Source organism: Paramormyrops kingsleyae, unplaced genomic scaffold, assembly GCF_048594095.1.
Source record: "Paramormyrops kingsleyae isolate MSU_618 unplaced genomic scaffold, PKINGS_0.4 ups239, whole genome shotgun sequence".
Lineage (NCBI taxonomy): Eukaryota > Metazoa > Chordata > Actinopteri > Osteoglossiformes > Mormyridae > Paramormyrops > Paramormyrops kingsleyae.
This window is the reverse complement of record NW_027326177.1, coordinates 1-22,649: the sequence shown is the minus strand read 5'-3', so window position 1 is coordinate 22,649 and position 22,649 is coordinate 1. Positions and strand designations below refer to the sequence as shown.

Sequence of the window (22,649 nt, the reverse complement as noted above, 5' to 3'; positions counted from 1 at the left end):
ACCTGTAACTGCATTATGTATTTTTGCCCCCCAAGTAAAGTGCTACCGAATATTCTGATGCTAGCTTATAATGAAAATGACTCAAGTATATACTTCATTGTTACCGGAAAAAACAATACTATTAGAGTTACTGCCATGTAAAACATTTTGACTGCATTCACATTCAAATGTCATCTGCTTTCATCATTCCGTTTGCTGCCACTAAGCGGTGTTGCTTCAGTGTTGAGATGATCTGTCTATATAATCATTTCCAGGTCATCAACCATAAAAAGCCTCTTCAAAGTTTGAAAATGATCCATCAAAAACTTTGTGTTATCTTTTTAACGGTGTCAAAATTTCCCTTTTTAGCTATAGCAAAGCATCTCTGGCGGACTGGTGTTAAAACAATATGTATTCCCTGAAGTCTGTGTATTTACATGTATAAAAGATATTTCGCATTACAAAAATTGTTGATGGTAATGATGAAGTTGTTTCCAAGGTGAAGTAAGTAGAGTATTTTTTGACCAACTGCCTTTTTGAAGATTCTAAAAGGGAAAATTAACTAGTATCTTCAGTGCCTTCAGCGATACCATAGTAGTGATCCACACTCTCTGTTTTGCAGGAGCATGTCCTCCAGCTTGAAAAACAAGTGAAGGAGATAGAAAGGGAAAAGGACAGAGAGCTGAACACACTGAGACAGGAGCGAAGAGAGCTGCATCACAACTCTCAAAGGGTAAAGCACTTGCCAGCAGTCTGCCCCTATCGTTAGGGCACAACTAATGTAACTTACTGTAATAATTTGCTGACTCTCCCTTCAGTTGTTTGTACTCGGTGAACAGCATCCATTCAGCATAACATCAAATTCTCTGATAGTTTTTGAAAGATGGATGCGACTACAGTGCTAAACATTGAGATATCATACTGCTTCGTAGTTTTTACTTGGGCTGCCACTAACGACTATTTTTCTATAGATTAATCTATTGTCTCTTTTATTGACTGGTTGATGAATCATTTAGATTAATTTTCCTCCAGAAAATCAATTTGAGCATTTTATTAAACAAATTCAGCAAACTGTATGCCATTACAGGGCTTTAGATAATGTACACTCGAAATATATATGAATATTTTCACCCACAATTCGATAAACAGATTATCTAAAAATATTAATGAGATGTGTATTGTGATGCCCAAAAGTTAGTAATCTGTATAAATTTGGCATATCCTCATGCTTAATTTGGTTGGCATACCATACCACATTTGACACAAGCGATAAACACTGAAGTCACAACGAAGGAAGGGACAGCTTTTTGAAGATGAGATACTGTGGTTAAACAAGGTAAATGATGTTGATGGTGTGGCGGTACTTTTGAAGATTAACGTCCAACGCGTTTTTTTTTTTTTTGGTAAATATGGTTTTCATTTTTATCTCAGTTCACAAGTATTATTTTGTTTATTTAAGGGGATGTTGCCTATTCTAGAGGTCTAGAATAGTGACTGTGTGTTTTTCTCTTCCGGGGCTTACAGTATGCATAGCGCTAGCACCGCCGTGGTATGCCATAGCACTTTGCACAGTGTAAAACCACCTTTTGGAACTACTCAGAATAATCACGTACTGATATTAAAGGAAAACACTTGTTATAATGAATTAAAGCATTTTTAAAAATCATAAAGGTAAGTTTATTAAAAAAATTTAAATGATGCGTCGATTTAAAATATTGATATCGACGGATTTTCAGCGTCGACGTCATCTACTACATCAACTAATCACGGCAGCCCCAGTTGTTACTTTGTCTTTAAAAATGTTCATTCAAAATAACTAAAATAATACTGGTTTTCTATAATGGTTAATAATTAAAGAATGATTTAAATGTGAAAATAGAATTCTGAAAAAGCATGTAAAAGAACTACATTAAAATGGGAAGATCTATAACCCTGACAGCTGGATTTACCCATTAAGATTAATGAAAAGTCTATTAACTCTGTCCTTCCACATAGCTATTGTACTGTAAAGTTGTCTGAATATGTGAGCTCCCTCTAGTGGTTATCTTTAGGTAGGGCATGGCAGTCGTGGCTGTATTATTGTTGCCGTCACCTTATTGTAAATATCTAACCCTTTTTACAAAAACATGTGATAATGAGCCCACCCAGATTTAATTCAGGCCCACCCATCAGCCACTTAGTAAATCCACCACTGCATTAAAAATGCACATGAAAGTCTGAAGTACAGTGCCTTTGCTTTGGTCATGCTGTTATTGTGAATAAATAAACCAAGACATGCAGAATTTGACAGGGAAAACAAGATGAAAAGAGTGTGAGCTAATAGAGTAAGTAAGAAGAAGGCTTAAAAGACACAAGGATGAACTGGAGGAGGGGAGAGGGAGAGCTAGTGAAGGGAGCTACTGAGAGGGAAGAGAGGGAGCCAGTGAGGTGAGACCAGTGAGGGAAGCTACTGGGAGGGGAGAGGGAGAGCCAGTGAAAGCTACTGGGAGGGGACGGGGAGAGCCAGTGAGGGGAACTACTGCAAGGGAAGAGGGAGAGCCAGTGAGGGGAGCAATTGGGAGGGTAGAGGGATAGCCAGTGAGGGGAACTGCTGGGAGGGGAGAGGGAGAGATAGTGAGGGGTTGTAATGACCTTTATCATTGTGTTAGGTAGCCCAAGCTTTATTCTCTGCCATTATCATTTGCTCCTGTTCTCCAAATTTGCTTGATGTTTGTACTGTGATCATCCTTAATAGATTCCGAAGGAGAAGAAATCAAGTTGTGACTGGCTCAGCATCTCAGCATCTACCCCTTGTATGATCTCACTGAGCCCACTTAGCATTCACAGGGTATGAAGGGAAGTAATGGGCAGAAACATTACAATGTATTTTTTTTATATTTCATGTTATATTAGAGATCCTGAACTCACTTTAAAATTACTTTGACAGGACTCACCAAAGGAAATGTCTAGTATTCCCAAACACAAGAATTCTCACCGAAACAAGTTTACTCATAGACCTTTGTCTGGTCAAGGTAAGCCATAGCTGTTAAAATCAGAGTCACAACAAATATTAGTTTTGGCCAAGGCTACATCCACACTGCTATGTTTTCTTAATGGAACTTTCAAATGAAAACTATCTCAATCCACACAGGTGTTTTCATATCGTTTACAAGAGTATTTCCATCCACACTGAAATGAGTAAAAATTTATATGACATAGCATATACAGTATATATATGGCATTGACAAAACACCACCACTAGTGAATGTCTTTGTGAAAATATGCAGCAGTCACACTGTGTAATATGCTATTTAGCTGCATACTAATCAGCAACATGGCGAGTGCCATGAAAAGCAACTCCAAGGGAGGAAAGGGAAGACTTTCAGATATGCACAGAATCCATCCATGCTGCCAGTCGATAAGGCATTGCATAGACAGCTGAACTCTCAGGGTAGTGCATGTGCATTTTTTAATATTGTTTTATTCTTCTCTGCTCCCATTTTGTCACACTTTTTTTTTTTTCTGTCTGTAAAGGGCTAAAAGCATGCCACATACAGTATTTACTTGGTATATACTTGGTCATCTTTGCACAGGGTCAGCAAAAATGATCCCAGACAGTCAAGTGTCCAAGAATCTTGTCATCCCACCTGCGTGGGCTTCAAATCAGCATGGGAATCAGCATGGAAACAGACTCATAGCACAGAGTTATAATGACTGTGGGCTCATCACTTCTTGCAACAGTGCCAGCAGCTCCAGGACATCTAGGTCAGTGCAGGAATATCTCCTTCATTTAAAACTTTATTTTCAGTTTTAAAGATGGCTTTAAAATGTATTCTTTGGCTCAGTTTAGTATATGAATTGTGGAGTAACATTAGAGAATGTTTCCCTGTTGTCTTGTTACAAATGTGTCAGTGGCAGAAAGCCCAAGGTTGATGTGATAAGTATACAACTGGTTTTAATTATTTCTTGCAACTTCCATATTCCACAGAGGGCATAAAATGACAGAGATTTATACAGTATATATTAACTGTTCTGTGGACTATAGTCACTAAATAAAAATGTAAGATTTATTTTAATAATAATATATATTTAGAGTGCAAATTTACAGTAGACCAAAAAAGACAGATATTTATATTTATAACTACATGTATAGTCTTAGCCTGCAGGCACTTCTGGTGGGTGGCCCTTGTTGTGGTTGTGAGTCACATGATCAGACCACTTTCCCTGCAGTCCCTGTCTCGCTGTACCAGACCTGCTGGAGATGGAACGAAGGCTCAGGAAAGCTAAAGTCGAGAGGGAGCGCTTACTGAGGGACCGGGTGAGATCCCACTCTCGGAATCCAATGCTATGGTCACTGCTAAATATTTGCAAAATAATTATAAAATAAATAATTACTAAAAATGAATCACCACCCTATTGTGGTGGAGGGGTTTGTGTGCCTCTATGATCCTAGAAGCTATGATGTCAGGGCATATTGGTCCAGGCATAGCCCGAAAGGAGAACTTGGGTCTGCTCTCCTGTGGACCCACCATTTGCAGGATAGGCTGTAGGGGTTAGGTGCCATGTATATTGGGTGGCATTTGAAGACAGGGGCTTCAGTGGATAGATCATCGGCTATCAAATGTAGCTTTAGGCACATGGCATGTAACCTCTCTGGTGGGTAAGGAGCCTGAGCTGGTGCAGGAGGTAAAGAGATACCAACTACATATAGTCTGGCTCACCTCAACCTACTGTATGACTTGGACTCTGGATGAGACTCCTGGAGAGGGGCTGCATTCTTCCACTCTGGAATTGCCCTAGATGAGAGTTGCCAGGCAGGAGTGGGTCTACTTACTTATAGTCCCTGTGTTCGGTGCCTATGTTGAAGTTTGTCCTGGTGGATGATAGGGTCACCTCCCTTCGACTTCAATTTGGGGGACAGGCTCTGACTGTTGTCTGGGCTTATGCGTCAAAGACTAGCTCAGAGTATCTGGCCTTCTTGGACACCTTGGATGGGGTACTGGAAGGTACTGCCTCTGGGGACTCCATTGTTCCTCTGGGGGACCTTAACGCTCACGTGAGTAACAACAGTGAAACCTGAAAGGGTGTGATTTCAAGGAATGACCTACTCGATGTGAAACCAGGTGGTTTGAACATAAAGGTATTCATAAGTGCACCTAGCACCAGAGCACCCTTTGCCACAGTTCGATGATCGATTTTGTAATTGTATCTTCAGATTTGCGTCCGCATATTTTGGACACCCATGTGAAGAGTGGAGCTGAACTGTTTACTGTAACAATGAATTGCGAATCGGTTAAAAATCGATGTAAATGTATGACGATTTAAACTGGCTGATGTGGAAAATGAATCACTACTTTAGGAGTACTTCACAGCGTAAAACAGGTCTGATATCACATTTGATTTCACGACGTCAGTTCGACGTCAGATGTCACTGCGCATTTACGTCAACCTCGTTCGTCAGTTTTTGGTTTTGACTGAACACGAGATGGCGAGCGAATTTGTAATTGAGGACACACCACGGGGCGGCGCGGTGGCACAGTGGTTAGCTTGCCTCACAGCAAGAAGGTTTTGGTCCCGGGTCCTTTCTGTGTGGAGTTTGCATGCTCTCCCCGTGTTCACATCGGTTTTTGCCGGGGGCTCTGGTTTCCTCCCATGGTCCAGAAGCATGCAGGATAGGTTGATTGGTGAGTCTAAATTGGCCCTGTGAGTGTGTGCACCCTGTGGTGTGTTGGCAACTGCCCGGGGTTGGTTCCCACCTGCGCCCATTGTTCCCAAGATAGGCTCCGGTCCCCCCATGACCCCAGTTAGGATTAAGCAGTTTCAGAAAATGGATGAATGGACGCACTGCCTGATCATAGGTGGTGTTGCAGCATTTTAGCGTTCCGGTAATCACAAACGAAAATGGTGAGAAAACCACAGACAAGACAAAAATTGCGCGCGAACATTGTAAAAGACTGATAAGATACACAAATAGCACAACAAACATGCTTCAGCATGTCCACCGGCACCACAGTGAGCTCAATTCACCACCGCCAGAGCAAAGATTATTAAAAGGGCAAACCACGCTAAAAAACTGTGCATGCAAGCCTTAGATTATTTAATTGAAGATTTTTTTTTTATTTACTTTGATTTGGGATTTTAAAAACAGTATTTTATTCAATTTCAGTTGTACTGTTAAGAAGAGGACACGTTTTGCAGTTTAGAAAGATAAAGGAATATTTTTAATACATTTGTCTGCAGCTCATTCTGTTAAAAAATCATGAGAAAATCATACCGTGAACTAGGGGTTGCACCGACTAGTCGACTAGTCGACCTTAATACTCTGTCATGACGCTTTTTGATTGAAGTCGACTAGTCGCGCTGCGTGGATCATGTGATTTTGACGTGAAAAACATGGCAGCCTTACACGACACGTCACACGTGCACCGATCAGGAACCTAGTGGGTCATTTCAGAAAAGCAGCGGCATATTAGCAAAAGCTACTTAGCTGTTCCAGCTACCAGCACCCCAAGCGAGAGAATCTTTTCACTCGCTGGGAATACAATTACGCGACAGCGTGCGAGCCTGCATCCAGCCCATGTCAACGCCCTCATTTTCTTGCACGCAAACCAGGATAAAAAAGTAAATTATGTGACTGAGCAGGACTCTGACAGTGAGTAGGCTTATAGCCTTTCTCGTTCGAGAGTTATGAAATCACTTCATATGAATTAGTGTTCTGTTCTGACGACGGTATGCATTACTTTTGCATAAACTATTTGTCGTTTTTATATTTTTAGTAAGTGCAGTGTTTATTGTGTTGACTGTGCATTTGTTGGCACTAAAATTAGCCAGTGCTGTTGCATTGTTTTTGCAATGTGTTATGAGCTGTCTAACAGCATTTGTATATTTTGTTCCTGTCAATAAATTACAAATTGTGGCATGTTGCAAAACTTTTGCATCGTTTTAATGATGACGTCACCAGCGACTAGTCGACGTCGACTGGACTTCAATCACATAAAAGTCGACTTTAAAAAATCTAAAGTCGTTCAACCACTACCGTGAACTCAGAATTGTGAATCGTATTGAATCGTGAGTTGAGTGTATTGTTACATCCCTACTGTTTACTGATCACCACCTGGTAGGCAGTTGGATCCAATGGTGGGGGAAGACGCCAGAAAGACCTGGTAGACCCAAATGCATAGCGAGGGTGTGTTGGAAGCATCTGGCAGAGGCCTCTGTCTGGGAGATCGTCAGCTCACACCTCTGGCAGAACTTCTACATCCCAAGTGAGTCAGGGAATATTGAGCCTGAATGGGCAATGTTCCGAGATTCCATTGCTGAGACAGCTGTGTGGAGCTGTGGCTGTAATGTTGTTGATGCCTGTCGCAGTGGCAATTCCCAAACCCGGTTGTGGACACCAGCAGTTAAGGGAGCTGTCAGGCTGAAGAAGGAGGCCTCCTGAGCTTGATTGTCTGGTAGGACTCGTGAATCAGCGGACAGGTACTGGGAGGCTAAGCTGCATGCAGTTGCTGAAGCAAAAACCTGAAAGGAATTTGATGAGGCCATGGAAAATGGCTTTCGGTCGACCACAAAAAGATTCTGACAAACAGTGAAGCGACTCGGTAGGGGGAAGCAAGGCTTTATCCATGCTGCAGGGATGGTGAACTGTTGACCTCAGGCAGTGGAAGTAGTATTTCCAGGACCTCCTGAAACCCACTGATATGCCTTCCTTGTAGGTAGTAGTGCTGACAGTGTCACACCCTGCTCCGTACGATCCCGATGTGTGCCACGCCCCCCTCATTACCTCGTGTTCAACCCTGATTGTGATCGCCTGTGTTCTATTAAGTCTAGCTTGTCTTGTGTATTTAGTCCTCGTCTGAGTCAGTCTTCCCCAGACTTGTCATTGCGTTGTTCATGTATTGTCCGTCGATGTCCGTACCTGTCCGTCCGCCTCCAAATAAACCCCGTTTCCCTGACTACCTGGCTGCTCTCGCCTGCTTCCCTTCTCGCCTCCCCACCGAACGTGACACAGACAGACTCAGAGGGGGACTTTACTCATTTCTAGGGCTCAGGTCACTGAAGTAGTCAAAAAATTCTTTGGTAGTAAGGCTCCAGGGGTGGATGAGATTCTCCCTGAGTTTCTGAAAGCTCTTTATGTTGTTGGGCTGTCTTGGCTGACACATCTCATAAAGATTGCATTGAGGTTGGAGACTGTGCCTTTGGTTTGGCTTTAAGAAGGAAGACTGGAGAATGTGTTCCAGCTTCAGGGGATCAAGCTCCTCAGCCTCCCTAATAATAATTATAGTAATAATAATAATAATTATTATTATAATTCACGCTCCTCATCCTTCCTGGAAAATCTTTGCCAAGGTACTGGAGAAGAGGGTCGAACCTGGTTGGTTGAACTTTGGATACAGTAGAAACCATGTGGATTCCGTCCTGGTCACAGAACACTGGACCAGCTCTTCACCCTCGCAAGGATACTGGACAGGTCATGGGAATTTGCCTAACCAAACTACATGTGTTTTGTGGACTTGGAAAAGGCATACGATTGTGTCCTTTGGGGGATTCTGTGGGGGTTGCTTCAGAAGTACAGGGTTGTAGGCCATCATGTCCCCATATTAACGGAGCAAAAGCTTGGTTCGCATTGCTTACAGTAAGTCAGACTCATCCCTGGTTGGTGTTGGACCCCACCATGGCTACTCTTTGTCACCTCCAAGTTTGAGGCCATGGTTTTCTACTGGAAAAGGGCCTTCTCTTGGCGGGGGAGGAGTTACTGCCTCAATAGAGTAGTTTAAGTATTTTGGGGTCTTTTTGATAAATGAGGGATGAAGGGAGTGGGAGATTGACAGGCAGATTGGTGCAGCATCAGCAGTAATGCGTTTACTGTACCATTCTGCCATGGCAAAAAGAGCTGAGCCGAAAGGCAAAGCAATCGATATACCGGTTGATCTACATTCCTATCCTCACCTATAGTCCTGATCTTTGGGTTGTGACTGAAAGAATGAGATATAAGTGGCAGAAATTAGTTTGCTTTGCAAGGTGTGTGGGCTCAGTCTAGTTCAGACATTTGTGAGGAGCACAAAATAGAGCCACTACTCCTCCGCATTGAAAAGAACCATTTGGAGTTTTTCAGGCATCTATCTAGGATTCCTCCTGGACGTCTCCCTGGGGAGGTGTTCAGGGCATGTCTAACCAGAAGGAGACCCAGGGCAGACCCAGGACATACTGGATAGACAGTTTATGGATAGATGGTAGGGATGGCACGGTTCATGAAAAAAAAAAGAACCGTTCGGTTCGCTTGTCTCAGTTCGGAGCATGCATGCGTCGCACAGTTCGACGGTTCATGACATGCGCAATGTAGCCTCGTGTCCCGTATGTGATGTCAGTGTGTTTCCCTTTCGCGGGAAAGAATAGGCTATATGCGCAGAGCGGTGTGACGTAGTTCCGGTAAAAGTTCAGCCAGCTAAGTAATTTCCGGTAGCCTTTCGTTTGCTGCGTTTAGCTTGCGTTTTCGGCGTTACCACCCTGTCTCTGAAGAAAACGTTGAAATTTCAGTCAACCGATAGCACAACATCTGAACACTGTTGTGCGCCTTTGTTGTGTGACTTTATTTAATGTGCGGTTAGGCACTTTGTTAAAGAAAATTAAGTTATCAGTGAGTGTCATGCCTCGATCGTCCGCTCTTTCCGCGTGCCACGCCCCCTCGTTAACCCTGTGTGGATTCCCCGTGTTTACCAGCTGTTCCTGATTGTTGTCAAATTTGTCATTACTCCATTGTATTTAGTCCGCGTTTCCGTTTCTCCAGTCCGGTCATTATATTGTGCGGAGGGGCCGCAGGCGAGAGGAAGGAGGGAGCAGGAGGGGACCACCCAGGGGCCAAGGGAACGGGACGAGGGAGTGACGGAGGGTACATGGAGGGAGCAGGAGGGAACACCGGTGCAGGCAGGCTGGAGGGGGAAGCCGCGGCAGGCGGAGGCGCAGCCGGAGCCGGCGAAGGTGCCGTCCGACGCTGAGCCGGAGCAGGGGGGCCCGTAGGCGGCCGACACGGAGCCGGAGGTGGGACCGAGGACCGGCACCGAGGATCCAGGGGGGGACCCGGCGGAGACCACTGACCCCGAGGTGCAGGACCCGCAGGCAACCACCGAGCCACAGCCAGGGGCCAAACGGGCGAGCCAGGGGCCAGGGCAGGCGGGACCCGGGCCCGACGCTTGTGTCCCCGTCCCTTACGGGACACTGACAGGCGGGGTCCTGGGGGGCGTTGGCCTTGCCGGGGTAAGGGCGAGGGAGTCAGGGCCTCTAATGAGGCAACAGGCGTGGCCGCAGGCGGGGCAGCTAGAGCCGCGGGTATACAATGGCAAGGCCGCCATTACTTGGCCAACAGGGGGCGCCGTGGCGGGCGCCTCCATCACGTGGTCAGCTGGCGGCGCCTCGGTGGGCGCCGTCATCACGTGACCCCCAGGGCGCGCCTCGGTGGGTGCCGCAGGCAGAGCGGTGTCCTCAGCTGCAGGCTGAGGTGAAGCCAGGACCTGGGGCAGGGCTGCAGCGTGCGCTACCACTTCCTGTCCAGTAGGGGGCGCCGCGGCGGGCGTCGCCATCACACGGCCAGCAGGGGGCGCAACCGCGGCCACCTCGGGCAGTTCAGGTGCCGGCAGGACAGGCGAGACAGGCAGATCAGGCACCGGCAGGACAGGCGAGACAGGCAGATCAGGCGCCGGCAGGACAGGCGAGACAGGCAGGTCAGAAGGGAGCGCCTCTGGCGTGCGGCCAGCAGGGGGCGCCCCGGCGTGCACCTCTGTCATGCGGCCAGCAGGGGGCGCCTCGGCGGGCACCTCAGGCGTGCGGCCATCAGGGGGCGCCTCAGCGGGTGCCGCAGGCAGAGCGGTGTCCTCAGCTGCGGGCGGAGGCGAAGTCAGGCCCTCGGGCGGTGCTGTAGCGGGCACCCTCAGTTCCTGGCCAGCAGGGGGCGCCCCGGCGGGCACCGCCGTCACGCGGCCATCAGGGGGCGCCGCAGCGGGCGCCACCATCACGCGGCCAGCAGGGGGCGCCACAGCGGGCGCCACCATCACGCGGCCAGCAGGGGGCGCCGCAGCGGGCGCCAGCATGGGGCGCAACCGCAGCCACCGCAGGCAGTGCCACAGGCAGAGCGGTGGCAGCTGCAGGGACTGCAGGCAGGACAGGCGGGTCAGGCAGGACCAGCAGGGCGGCGGGCAGGGCGGCGGCAGCCGCAGGAGGTGCCGCGGGCAGAGCGGCGACAGCAGCAGCAGGCGGTGCCGCGGGCAGAGCGGCGACAGCAGCAGCAGGCGGTGCCGCGGGTAGAGCAGCAGCAGCAGCAGCAGCAGGCGGTGCCGCGGGTAGAGCAGCAGCAGCAGCAGCAGCAGCAGGCGGTGCCGCGGGCAGATCCGGAGCGGGTGTCAGGAGGGGAGCCGAGCGACTAGGCGCTGCCCCTTTAAGGGCTTTGGAGACCCGGGGAATAGAGTCTTGCCGCGTTCGGCGTTGCTTACGCCGGTTCCTTCTGGAGCTGGGGGGTTGAGCGGCCGAAGCCGCTTTAAGCTCACTAATGCGCTGTGGAAGACGCGTCTTTTGCGGGGCGGTGGAGGCTGGAGCTCTAGCCGTCTTGCCCAGGACGGAGAGGACGTTCGAAGGTGAGTCGGGGGGCGGCTCCCAGGAGGTATATCCCAGTGGGGACAACCAAACAGCTGCTCTCTCCCTCAGCCGACGAAGGTGTTCTTCCACCCTTACGTGGAGCTGTTTCTCCCCGAGAATGTCTCTCTTTTTCAAGAGCTGCCAACACTCCTTTACGAGCGGTCGTGCCTCTGGATCGTCGCGGAGTTCCAGCAGGTTGGTCCAGTGGATCACCTCTTCGTCGATCGAGAGGTCCGCCCCGACAGCGCTGAGCTTGGTTGAGAGACTTGTCATTCTGTCACGATAAGGAACGGGCGATCCGGGAAACAGGCGATTGAAGCCAGGAGTACGCACAAAACGGGGTTTATTTCTGGGTACGGGCAAGACGGAACAGCAGACATGACATTACAATGACAAGTCTGGGGAAGACTGACTCAGACGAGGACTAAATACAAAAGACGGGCTAGACATAACAGGACACAGATGATCACAATCAGGGCTGAACACGAGGTAACGAGGTGGGCGTGGCACACATCAGGAGCGGACAGAGCGGATCATGACAATACCCAACTGTAATAGCGATCAAAGCGATCTATTCTTTTAGCATTTATGTTAAGGCAAGACTTTTATTTTATTACTGTTCTGGGATTAATAATGTTTAATAATTTTAATAATGTGCTTTAAGTCAAGTCAAATTCAGTTTATGAATGATTACATGATATAACTTTTTTAATACTGTATCCTAAATTGTGGATAATTAAGCTATATATCATATGCTGAAGTACATTTCTGGAGTGTTAAAGATTAAAAGAAAAAATAACAAGAACCGTACAGAACCGAAAACCGTGACCCTAAAACCGTGATACAAACCAAACCGTGGGTTTTGTGAACCGTGCCACCCCTAATAGATGGATATCTAAAAATAATATGAACACATTTTAAACCATTAAGATCCATCCATCCATCCATTTACTTCCATTACCAGCCAATAACCAACAATACTTCAAAAAAGTATTTTTAAAGCAGTGGTTTTCAATCTTTTTTTGACAGCGCCCCAGTGCTGATATATTAGTTCTAACACACACACACAAACACACACAGACTTGCACAGTTAACAATTTGGTTCAATTCACAATATTGGGTTTACGATTTGACGCCCCATATTCTTGAAAACTGAAGGAAATTAAGAAAATTTAATTACCAAAAATTGCCACATTTATTTTTGCATTCTTTATCAACTTAAATGCTCCTTTTTTAAATAAAAAGAAAAAACTTTTATTTTCTTAACCAACAATAACTGTTTACAATAATTTGTAAAGGTTGGTATAAAATATAGTAACCTATTAACTAAAACATCCCTTTAATTGAAAATGAAAAAGTTTATTATAAATAGGCCTTTTCTTAATAATTTATGAACATTTGTAAAGGATGTAGTCAAGCTTAAACCAGACACCAATTTGACCGCTATCTGTGCTTACCATTCTGTAATGTGCTTTCTGCAGGTTGCATTAGTTGGTTGCCGGTAGGGGGACTGGTGAAGTTATTCCATCATCTGCTGTCTAAATAATGCAATTACAGCTTGGAAAAACTAATATTATGTAGCCTAATAGTAATGTGAGCTCTTTTGTGGTTCATTTTAATTTACAAAATTTTTACTGTCATTAATTTGTACCACAATTTTTCACGGCATGATATATTGTTATTTGCCTAACTCACTCTGACTTAAGATAAACTGCAACTCAATGGGAAGAATGTTTACATAGCTTGCTGTCATTTGCTACAGTTGCAAGAAAAAGTATGTGAACCCTTTGGGATTACGTGGAGTTTTGCATGAATTGGTCATAAAATGTGCTCTGATCTTCATCTAAGTCACAACAATAGAAAAACAGTCTGCTTAAAATAGTACTACACAAACATTATATGTTGTCATGTTTTTATTGAACACAACATGTAAACAATCACAGTGCAGGGTGGAAAAAGTATGTGAACCTTTGGACTTAATAACTGGTTGACCCTCCTTTGGCAGCAATAACAGCAGATCAGACCTGCACAACGATCTGGAGTAATTTTGGACCACTCCTTTTCAGAAAACTGTTTCAGTGTAGCAATATTCTTGGGATGTCTGGTGTGAATCGCTCTCTTAAGGTCATGCCACAGCATTTCAATCGGGTTGAGGTCAGGACTCTGACTGGGCCACTTCAGAAGGTGTATTTTGTTCTGTTGAAGCCATTCTTTTGTTAAATTACTTGTATGCTTTGGGTCATTGTCCTGTTGCATCACCCATCCTCTGCGGAGCTTCAGTTGGCGGACAGATGGTCTTACGTTTTCCTGCAAAATGTCTTGATAAACTCTGGAATTCATTTTTCCATCAATGACAACAATCTGTCCAGGCCCTGAGGCAGCAAAGCAGCCCCAAACCATGATGCTCCCTCCGCCATGTTTTACAGTGGGGATGAGGTTTTGATGTTGGTGTGCTGTGCCTTTTTTTCTCCACACATAGTGTTGTGTGTTTTTTCCAAACAACTCAATTTTGGTTGCATCTGTCCACAGAATATTTTGCCAGTAGTGCTGTAGAACATCCAGGTGCTCTTTTGCAAACTTCAAACATGCTGCAATATTTTTTTTGGACAGCAAAAAACTTCCTCCATGGTGTCCTCCCATGTACTCCATTCTTGTTTAATGTTTTTCTTATTGTAGATGTGTCAACAAAAATGTTAGCATGTGCCAGAGATTTCTGTAAGTCTTTAGCTGACACTCTAGGATTCTTCTTCACCTCATTAAGGATTCTGCGCTGTGCTCTTGCAGTCATCTTTACAGGACGACCACGCCTAGGGAGAGTAGCAACAGTGCTGAACTTCCTCCATTTGTAGACAGTCTGTCTTACCGTGGACACATGAACATCAAGGCTTTTGGAGATACTTTTGTAACCCTTTCCAGCTTCATGCAAGTCAACAATTCTTGATCGTTGGTCTTCTGAGAGCTCTTTTCTGCGAGGCATGGTTCACATCAGGCTGTGCTTCTTGAAACCAGTAAACCCAAAACTGGTGTGTGTTCTTAAAGGGCAGGACAGCTTTCAGCAACACGTCCAATATAATCACACTGATTGGACTCAAGGTTGGCTGACTCCTGGCTCCAATTAGCTCTTGGAGAAGGCATTAGGCTAGGGGTTCACATACTTTTTCCACCTTGCACTGTGATTGTTTACATGTTGTGTTCAATAAAAACATGACAACATATAATGTTTGTGTAGTATTATTTTAAGCAGACTGTGTTTTTCTATTGTTGTGACTTAGATGAAGATCAGAGCACATTTTATGACCAATTCATGCAAAACTCCACGTAATCCCAAAGGGTTCACATACTTTTTCTTGCAACTGTAGGGTACATGCACAAACCATACAAAGGGCCATGCATCTCCATTGACAATAAATAAAGTGAAACCGTATTCCAGATATGCATTGTCATATTTTCTGTTTCTACTCATTTTAAGTATTGCTTTGCCATCACATTTTGTTTTAACACAACTAGCACCATGAAATTAGGTGCCTCTGTGTTTTACACATTTTATTTATTTAAAATGCTAATGTCATATCATGTGAACAGGAATGTGTGTTCACATTATTTTTGATATTTGTAAAGGTTGCAGTTTCAAAATATACTATATTGCCAAAAGTATTGGGATACCTGCCTTTACACAGACATGAACTTTAATGACATACCATTCTTAATATATAGGCTTTAATATACCCTTTGCACCTATAACAGCTTTGGCTCTTCTGGGATGGCTGTACACAAAGTTTAGGAGAATTTTTGACCATTCTTCCAGGAGAGCATTTGTGAGGTCAGGCACTGATGTTGGATGATAAGGCCTGGCTTGCAGTCTCCACTCTATTTCATCCCAAAGGTGTTCTGTTGGGTTGAGGTCAGGGCTCTGTGCAGGTCAGTCAAGTTCCTCCACACCAGACTCCCTCATTCATGCCCTTATGGACCTTGCTTTGTGCACTGGTGCGCAGTAATGTTGGAATAGGTAGGGACCTTCCCCAAACTGTTCCCACTAAGTTTGGAGCATGAAATTGTCCAAAATGGCTTTGAATGGTGCAGAATTAAGAGTTCCTTTTACTGGAACTAAGGGGCCAAGCTCAACCACTGAAAAACAACCTCACATCATAATCCCCTTTACACTAGGCACAATGCAGTCAGGCATGCTCTGGAGTCAAGTGGTGGCGTGCTTTAAACCACTTCATCCGACACTTTGCATTGCACTTGTTGATGTAAGGCTTGGAAGCAGCTGCTCGGCTATGGAAACCTATTCCATGAAGTTCTCTCCACACTGATCTTCAGCTAATCTGAAGGCCACACAAAGTTTGGAGGTCTGTAGCTATTGACTCTGCAGACAGTTGGAGACTTCTGCACACTGTTTGCCTCAGCATGCGCTGTCCCCGCTCTGTGATTTTACGTGGAGTTGCTGTTGTTTCCAATTGCTTCCACTTTGTTATAATACCACAAACAGTTGACCGTGGAAAATTTAGTAGCGAGGAAATTTCACAAATGACTTATTGCACAGGTGGCATCCTATCATGGTACCACACTTGAATTCACTGATCTCCAGAGCGACCCATTCTTTCGCAAATGTTTGTAGAAGCAGTCTACAGGCCTAGATGCTTGATTTGTATACGCCCGTTGCTATGGAATTCAATTATTTGGAGGTGTGTCCCAATACTTCTGCCAGTATAGTCTAGGTATGCCTCCACCTCAAGCCCCCACACAGTTCTGTTTTTGTTTTCTTGACCCGTACCCTCCTGCAATTTCTTAACAGTTTGAATACCTGTGTCTGCAAGTCTGTTATGATGTTCTCCAATATTTATCAATATAATATTAAAATTATGAATTTACTAAAGTAATTTGGTGAAAATTATGTCTTCAACCAACACCCCCAATCTAATCTCACTGACTTCAGTGCTTTTTGAGAAGTCATTAGCCAGGAGATTCATATACTTTTCCTGATCTAGACTGAATGTTATCAGAATGTATTCAGTATTTACAAAAAGTAGTACAATTATTTCTTAGTACATTTTGCAGATTGGATTTGTTATTATGACTTATGTGATCAGATCAACACCATTTACAGAAAATCCTCTACATATGAACCTTCAAGATGCAAGATTCAAAAATGCGAACATGTCCAATAAATATAAAATTGTTTATATAATTGCAAAATTAAAAATTGTGCCAGAATTTCAAATTTTGTGGCAGCGCATAAGCTATTTCCTCTCTCTGATGCTTGACTGAGTCAAATGTGCATACATGCTCTTGATACAGTAACGTAGGCTCGCTTGCGAGCGGTAAGTGAGAGAAAACAATGGAGAAAAAAAGAACTCAATTGTTATTGTTTGTTAAAATGCACCTGAAATCAGTAACAAAAATAGATATTAACTTTTAAAATCATTTTCTTATGTAAATGTTTTCAATAGGAGTTGAGGAGAAGTAGGCTAGGTGTGCATATGTTGTGTAGGCTAGCTCAGCAAGGTCAGCTGATGGAAAAACAATGGAAATAAAAAATGATTCTCAGTGGCTTCTTGTTAAAATACACCATAAATCTAAAACAAAAAATACAAATATTAACGTTTAAAAGCATTTTCGAATGTACAAATAGTTGTACATAAGGGGTTCAGGGTTGGAGCATCATTAGCTGGATGCCTAGGCTGACTGTTGGACTTGCGTACTTTTGGCCTTGTGAACCCGCTCTCTGAACAGAACTGGGGGGTATTCCATGAAGCAGGATTAAGGGAAAGTCTGGCTTATTTCGTTAAGTCTGTCTTATTTAAGTGAGAGTTCTGTTCCATCAACGTGTCTTAAATGAATCCCCGCTGAGCTGCCATGGTAACTTGCACCTCCGAACAAGTCTGCTCGGGACCAGGCTAACTGTCTCGCTTAGTTTAGCGTTGTCTCAAAGAACGTCCGCCGTGTGGGAACAGATTCCCAAAAGATCGTTCCGTCGGACGACATTCTGCGATTTTACTATTCATGTCATGTAATCTGTTGAATTATATGTCATCTGACATTATATTTTACATTATCTGATTGATTTTTTTGTTAATTTGTAAGGTGTACCAAAATGACATGATTTTGTTTGAGTTGGCGGGATAATGAGTCTTGTATATACGTATATAAAAAAATGGAAGCTTGTAGTCAGTGCTGTGAGTAAAAGCAAGACGAGAAAGCAGAGAATAAAAACCATCTTTTCTGAAGTAAAGCTCTGCGTGATACTTTCATAATATGGAGAACAGAGCTGAGATTGCTACATAATCAATATAATAAAGCCTATAAAATCACGTCTTAGCATTCCAATTAATTCCAAAATACTTACAGTAAAATCCCGTTATAGTGGACTCGCTTATAACGGAATTTCGCTTATAATGGACAAACAATTTCGTCTCCAGGGCCGCTTTTAGATGTGGTTCTGTTCGGCTATAACGGACATGCAGTTCTGCCTACAAGGCGTGTGGCGTGCCGGTGATATCCAGCGCAGATACGTACGTAGTCGGGATTATTAATAGTCACGTATCTGGTTAGGTAAAGTTGGATTACTACATGTACAATATAATAATCTATACCACAAGTGTGTCTGCTGGGGTGTGGCATGAGTAAATGATGTCGTGTAGTTGTGTTCTGGGCATACAGCAACTCTGGATATAACGGACTGTTAATTGCCAGGTCCCTTGAAGTCCGTTATAACGGTATTTTACTGTAAAATAAAAGCGTACGCTTTTACAAAGGTCAAACATGAAATGCAATGACTGAAATTTAAAGAAAATCTGTTAAAATAATATGAACAGGAAGATATTTTTATATTTTGTTTAGTCACAGTCTACTTTGAAAGTTTATAAGTGAAAAGCAAAGACAAGATACGGTTATTTGTGCAGAACATTTCACACGGATGTGACTGAAAGTATTTTACGGAGATCAAATAATATTATACAATAACAATGACACGGGAACTCAACCCAGCTGGTTATGGGAATCGAACCAGCAACTTTCACGTTATAAGGCGACAGCATAAACCACTGTACTACCATGCCAAGCACTTACAACATATACGTAACTTGTACATTTAATCTGTCTGTAATGCATTGCCAAGCCAACACTCTGGCTATGTTTATGGCCACAGTATTGCCTTTTTTAACAATTACATCTTTGTGTTTTTCATACAGCTCCATCAGCAGCGTTTGTTCTGCAGCGGAAAGAAACGCCGATCTCGTTTTAAACACTTTCCGACTCATTTGGTCGATCTATCGTTCATCCATTCATTTGGGCTTCTTAAATATCACGGGTGTGCGCACTAAGTGAGACTATGCAAGTCTGCCTTGAATAAGCCTCGATTAGTTAAAACTGAACTGCGTTCGTGGAACGACAGGCTAAGTTTAGAGATAGAGCTAATTTGAGTCTCACTTTTTCGCGTAAGTCTGGCTTTATTTAGCTACTTTCATGGAATACCCCCCTGGTTCGTATCTTGGAGACTTACTGTATTATGATTGATTAAACCAATTAATTCTGAAGGGTTCACAAACTTTCTTTTGCAACTGTAAATGAATGGGTTATACCACAAGATGGAGCTGTACTGTATAAAAGTCATAAACAAACAAAGTCAGTTTCTTCAAAATGTTCTTCAGGAACAGCTATAAACAATCAACAACAGATACTGTAACTGTCTTTTGAGATATTCACATTAATATGGTTAATAAACATGGTTTGTGTCCATGATAGGAAGAGAAGAGGAAGACTACAGAGAAGGAGAGGAGATCCACACCACCTGATTCTCAGTGCTCAGAGTCAGCTGAACAACACACGCTTTCGGCTGCTGATAGAGAACAATCACAGACAGCATACAGCCCATTTCGGGGAAGTCTAGAGGTACTGTCAAGCAATGGCTATTAATGACCACAGACAGTGTGCAGCCCATTCTGAGGAAGCAAGGTCAATTTGTTGATGGATACACTCTAATTAACAGTGGTGTGCAATTATCAAATAGCATTCAAATGTTGCTTCACTTCTATAAAGGGGCCCAGTGAGCGCCATGAACACACCCTGCCAACACCAGTCTGCCTGGTCTGGCACATGACATAAAGTCTGACACATGACATGAACACGATGCATGAACTCAGGTGGTTTTCTCCACACCCTTATCCACTTATCAGCTAATAATAGTATATGGGGAATCATCATACCAGGCTATGTTTTTGTTTGTGTAGATGCTGATTGGTTGCCATCCCTGTTGTGTCAGTATGCAATGAGTTGTGCATTCTTCTATGACTCTTTTAAAACTTTCATTACACTGAATAGCCAGTTAACTAATATCACCAGTTAAACCACAAAATTAATGTTTCTGCTGTTTTTAAACTTAAAAAAAAATCTTTTAATTCTTTTTCTTTGTCACCTCAAAGACACCTACACTGATGCAATTGATTAATAATTAAATGCTTTACCTAGGTATATAAGGTTGGACTATTCCAAGGAAAGGCCAGACATCCCTATTATATTAAATGAAGGAAGCTACTCAGGAAGTTGATGATAAGAAGGCCTATGATGTCATCTATTTAGATTTCCAAAAGGCTTTTGATGTTGTTCCCCACAAGAGGCTCTCACTTAAACTCAAAGCGACAGGTATTTTAGGAACTGTAGCGACTTGGATTGATAACTGGTTAACAGATAGGAAGCAGCGAGTAGTTATAAGAGGCTCGATGTCACAGTGGGCCTGCGTTCATAGTGGGGTACCGCAGGGTTCAATTTTAGGACCACTTTTGTTCCTAATTTACATAAATGATATAGACACCAATATATACAGTAAACTGGTGAAATTTGCAGATGACACCAAGGTGGGTGGTGTAGCAGATACTGAACTAGCGGCTCAGCAGCTACAGCGGGATCTTAATTTAATTAGTGACTGGGCTGACACCTGGCAGGTGAAATTTAACAAAGACAAATGTAAGGTACTCCATGTAGGGAGCAGAAATATAAAGTACAGGTATTTTATGGGACCTACTGAAATAAAGGTAGCTGATTATGAGAAAGACCTTGGTGTGTATGTTGATGCTTCCATGTCTCATTCTCGCCAGTGCGGGGAAGCAATAAAAAAGGCCAATAGGATGTTGGGGTATATCTCCAGATGTGTGGAGTTTAAGTCAAGGGAGGTAATGCTAAGATTATACAATTCCTTGGTGAGACCTCACCTAGAATATTGTGTACAGGTTTGGTCACCATATCTTAAAAAGGACATAGCGGCCTTAGAAAAGGTGCAGCGTAGGGCCACAAGAATGATTCCTGGTCTTAGAGGAATGTCATACGAGGAAAGGTTATTTGAGCTAAATCTGTTCAGCCTCAAGCAAAGGAGACTGAGGGGGGACATGATCCAGGTCTATAAGATTCTAACAGGTTTGGATGCTGTTCAACCGAATAGTTACTTCAGCATTAGTTCAAATACAAGAACTCGTGGCCATAGGTGGAAATTAGCGGGAGAACATTTCAAACTGGATTTAAGGAAGCACTTCTTTACACAGCGTGTAGTCAGAGTATGGAATAGTCTTCCTGATAACGTAGTGCAAGCTGAATCCTTGGGTTCCTTTAAATCAGAGCTAGATAAGATTTTAACAACTCTGAGCTATTAGTTAAGTTCTCCCCAAGCGAGCTCGATGGGCCGAATGGCCTCCTCTCGTTTGTATATTTCTTATGTTCTTATGTTCTTAACTTGGAATGCCTGTTGACTCAGTATGAATCTGTAATCACACTAAAATTGAAAATTCTATGTATGTTATTTCCTAAGTGTCTTCCACTCTCCCTGCATCCAACATTTGACCTCCGGGCTCATGTGGAGTCCCTGGGTCATGGTGTAGCTGAGTGCCTGGGGGTCTACCTATCTCCACGGCGCTGTGTAGGCTTTCTGACCAAGTGTGGGGGCAGAGTTAAGACCTGGAAGAGGAGATGGTTCCTTTTTGATCTGGATCATCGGAGACTAGCCTACTACACAGGTTTTTAATTTATTTTCTCAATTTTTGATGTCAGACATTACATTGTGGTGGTTAGTTCAGCAAAATTGCTAAACATGTAATATTAATCCGTGTTTTCTTCTGTCTGCTCAGATCACGATGAGAGGAAGCTGAAGGGTGTGATCTACTTCCAGGCCATAGAGGAGGTGTATTATGACCATTTGCGCACAGCATCTTCTGTGAGTGTTCCCTCACAGATATAATATGACATATCAATGTATCTTTCTACAGTGCTTCAAATGGGCAGTCTCATACTGCAAGGGAGTAAAATAACCTATCCAGAAGGTTTTCTTTTTTTCTTTTTCTGCAATTTTCCAGTGATGTGACACTGCCCTGTTATTATTTTGGAAAAAATTATTTTGACAATTGATTAATCATGTGTTCATGTAACCAAGTAATTGATTAGTTGGGCCAAAACACAGGGTTTAAAAAAGTGAAAACGCTTTATTTAAAAAACATCAAGATGTATTTATGCCACATTTGTAATAAAAACTTTACCCAATGTTGAGAAACTCTATTTAAAGTGACTAAGTGGCATAGAAACAAAGATCAAAGCTTGATCAAGTTTAAACATAATATCGATCGCTATCCTTCACTGATGAACCAGCTGTCTCCACCATATTTAGCTTATTAATGGTTGTACTTAACAGACCATTTCTATTACAAACCTCGGATAACCCTCTCTTTTGCTCTGCCAATCTAATCCATAATCGTCCCACACTCACCAATCTGTACAATTTCTAGAAGTACACACTAATAGTATATATGGAGGTCTGGAAGGGCCGCAGACTGTTTGTGTGTGTGTGTGTGTGTGTGTGTGTGAGTGAGAGAGAGAGAGCTCAAGACCATGCACTTGGAAAATACAAAACAAATCACATCCCATATTGGATCAAAATGGGACATGGGATTTTATTTTTCAATACATGGTGATCACACAATATATACGTGATGGGTACAAACACTAATCCTCAGGTTCTCCAGCAGACTTAATTGTATGCCTGTACTGATATGTTCCTTTTACACAATAAAAAGCTGAGTGACGTTCTT

The 22,649-nt window shown here is 43.5% G+C and overlaps 1 protein-coding gene across 2 annotated transcripts in view; it reads left to right on the top strand.

Moving 5' to 3' along the window:
- LOC140587441 (pleckstrin homology-like domain family B member 2) overlaps nucleotides 1-22,385 on the top strand; it is a 28,127-nt gene extending 5,742 nt beyond the window's left edge. Inside the window, exons 7-14 of one of the 2 annotated variants that reach the window (XM_072708705.1) lie at nucleotides 602-712; nucleotides 2,714-2,806; nucleotides 2,906-2,990; nucleotides 3,552-3,723; nucleotides 4,189-4,276; nucleotides 19,327-19,473; nucleotides 21,380-21,584; nucleotides 21,696-22,385. In XM_072708705.1, coding sequence (XP_072564806.1) covers nucleotides 602-712; nucleotides 2,714-2,806; nucleotides 2,906-2,990; nucleotides 3,552-3,723; nucleotides 4,189-4,276; nucleotides 19,327-19,473; nucleotides 21,380-21,584; nucleotides 21,696-21,805 — 1,011 coding nt within the window. In that variant the 3' untranslated portion in view covers nucleotides 21,806-22,385. The remainder of the gene's footprint in view (nucleotides 1-601; nucleotides 713-2,713; nucleotides 2,807-2,905; nucleotides 2,991-3,551; nucleotides 3,724-4,188; nucleotides 4,277-19,326; nucleotides 19,474-21,379; nucleotides 21,585-21,695) is intronic. The other variant, XM_072708706.1, reaches the window with a different exon arrangement.
- The last annotated feature ends 264 nt before the right edge of the window (nucleotides 22,386-22,649 follow it).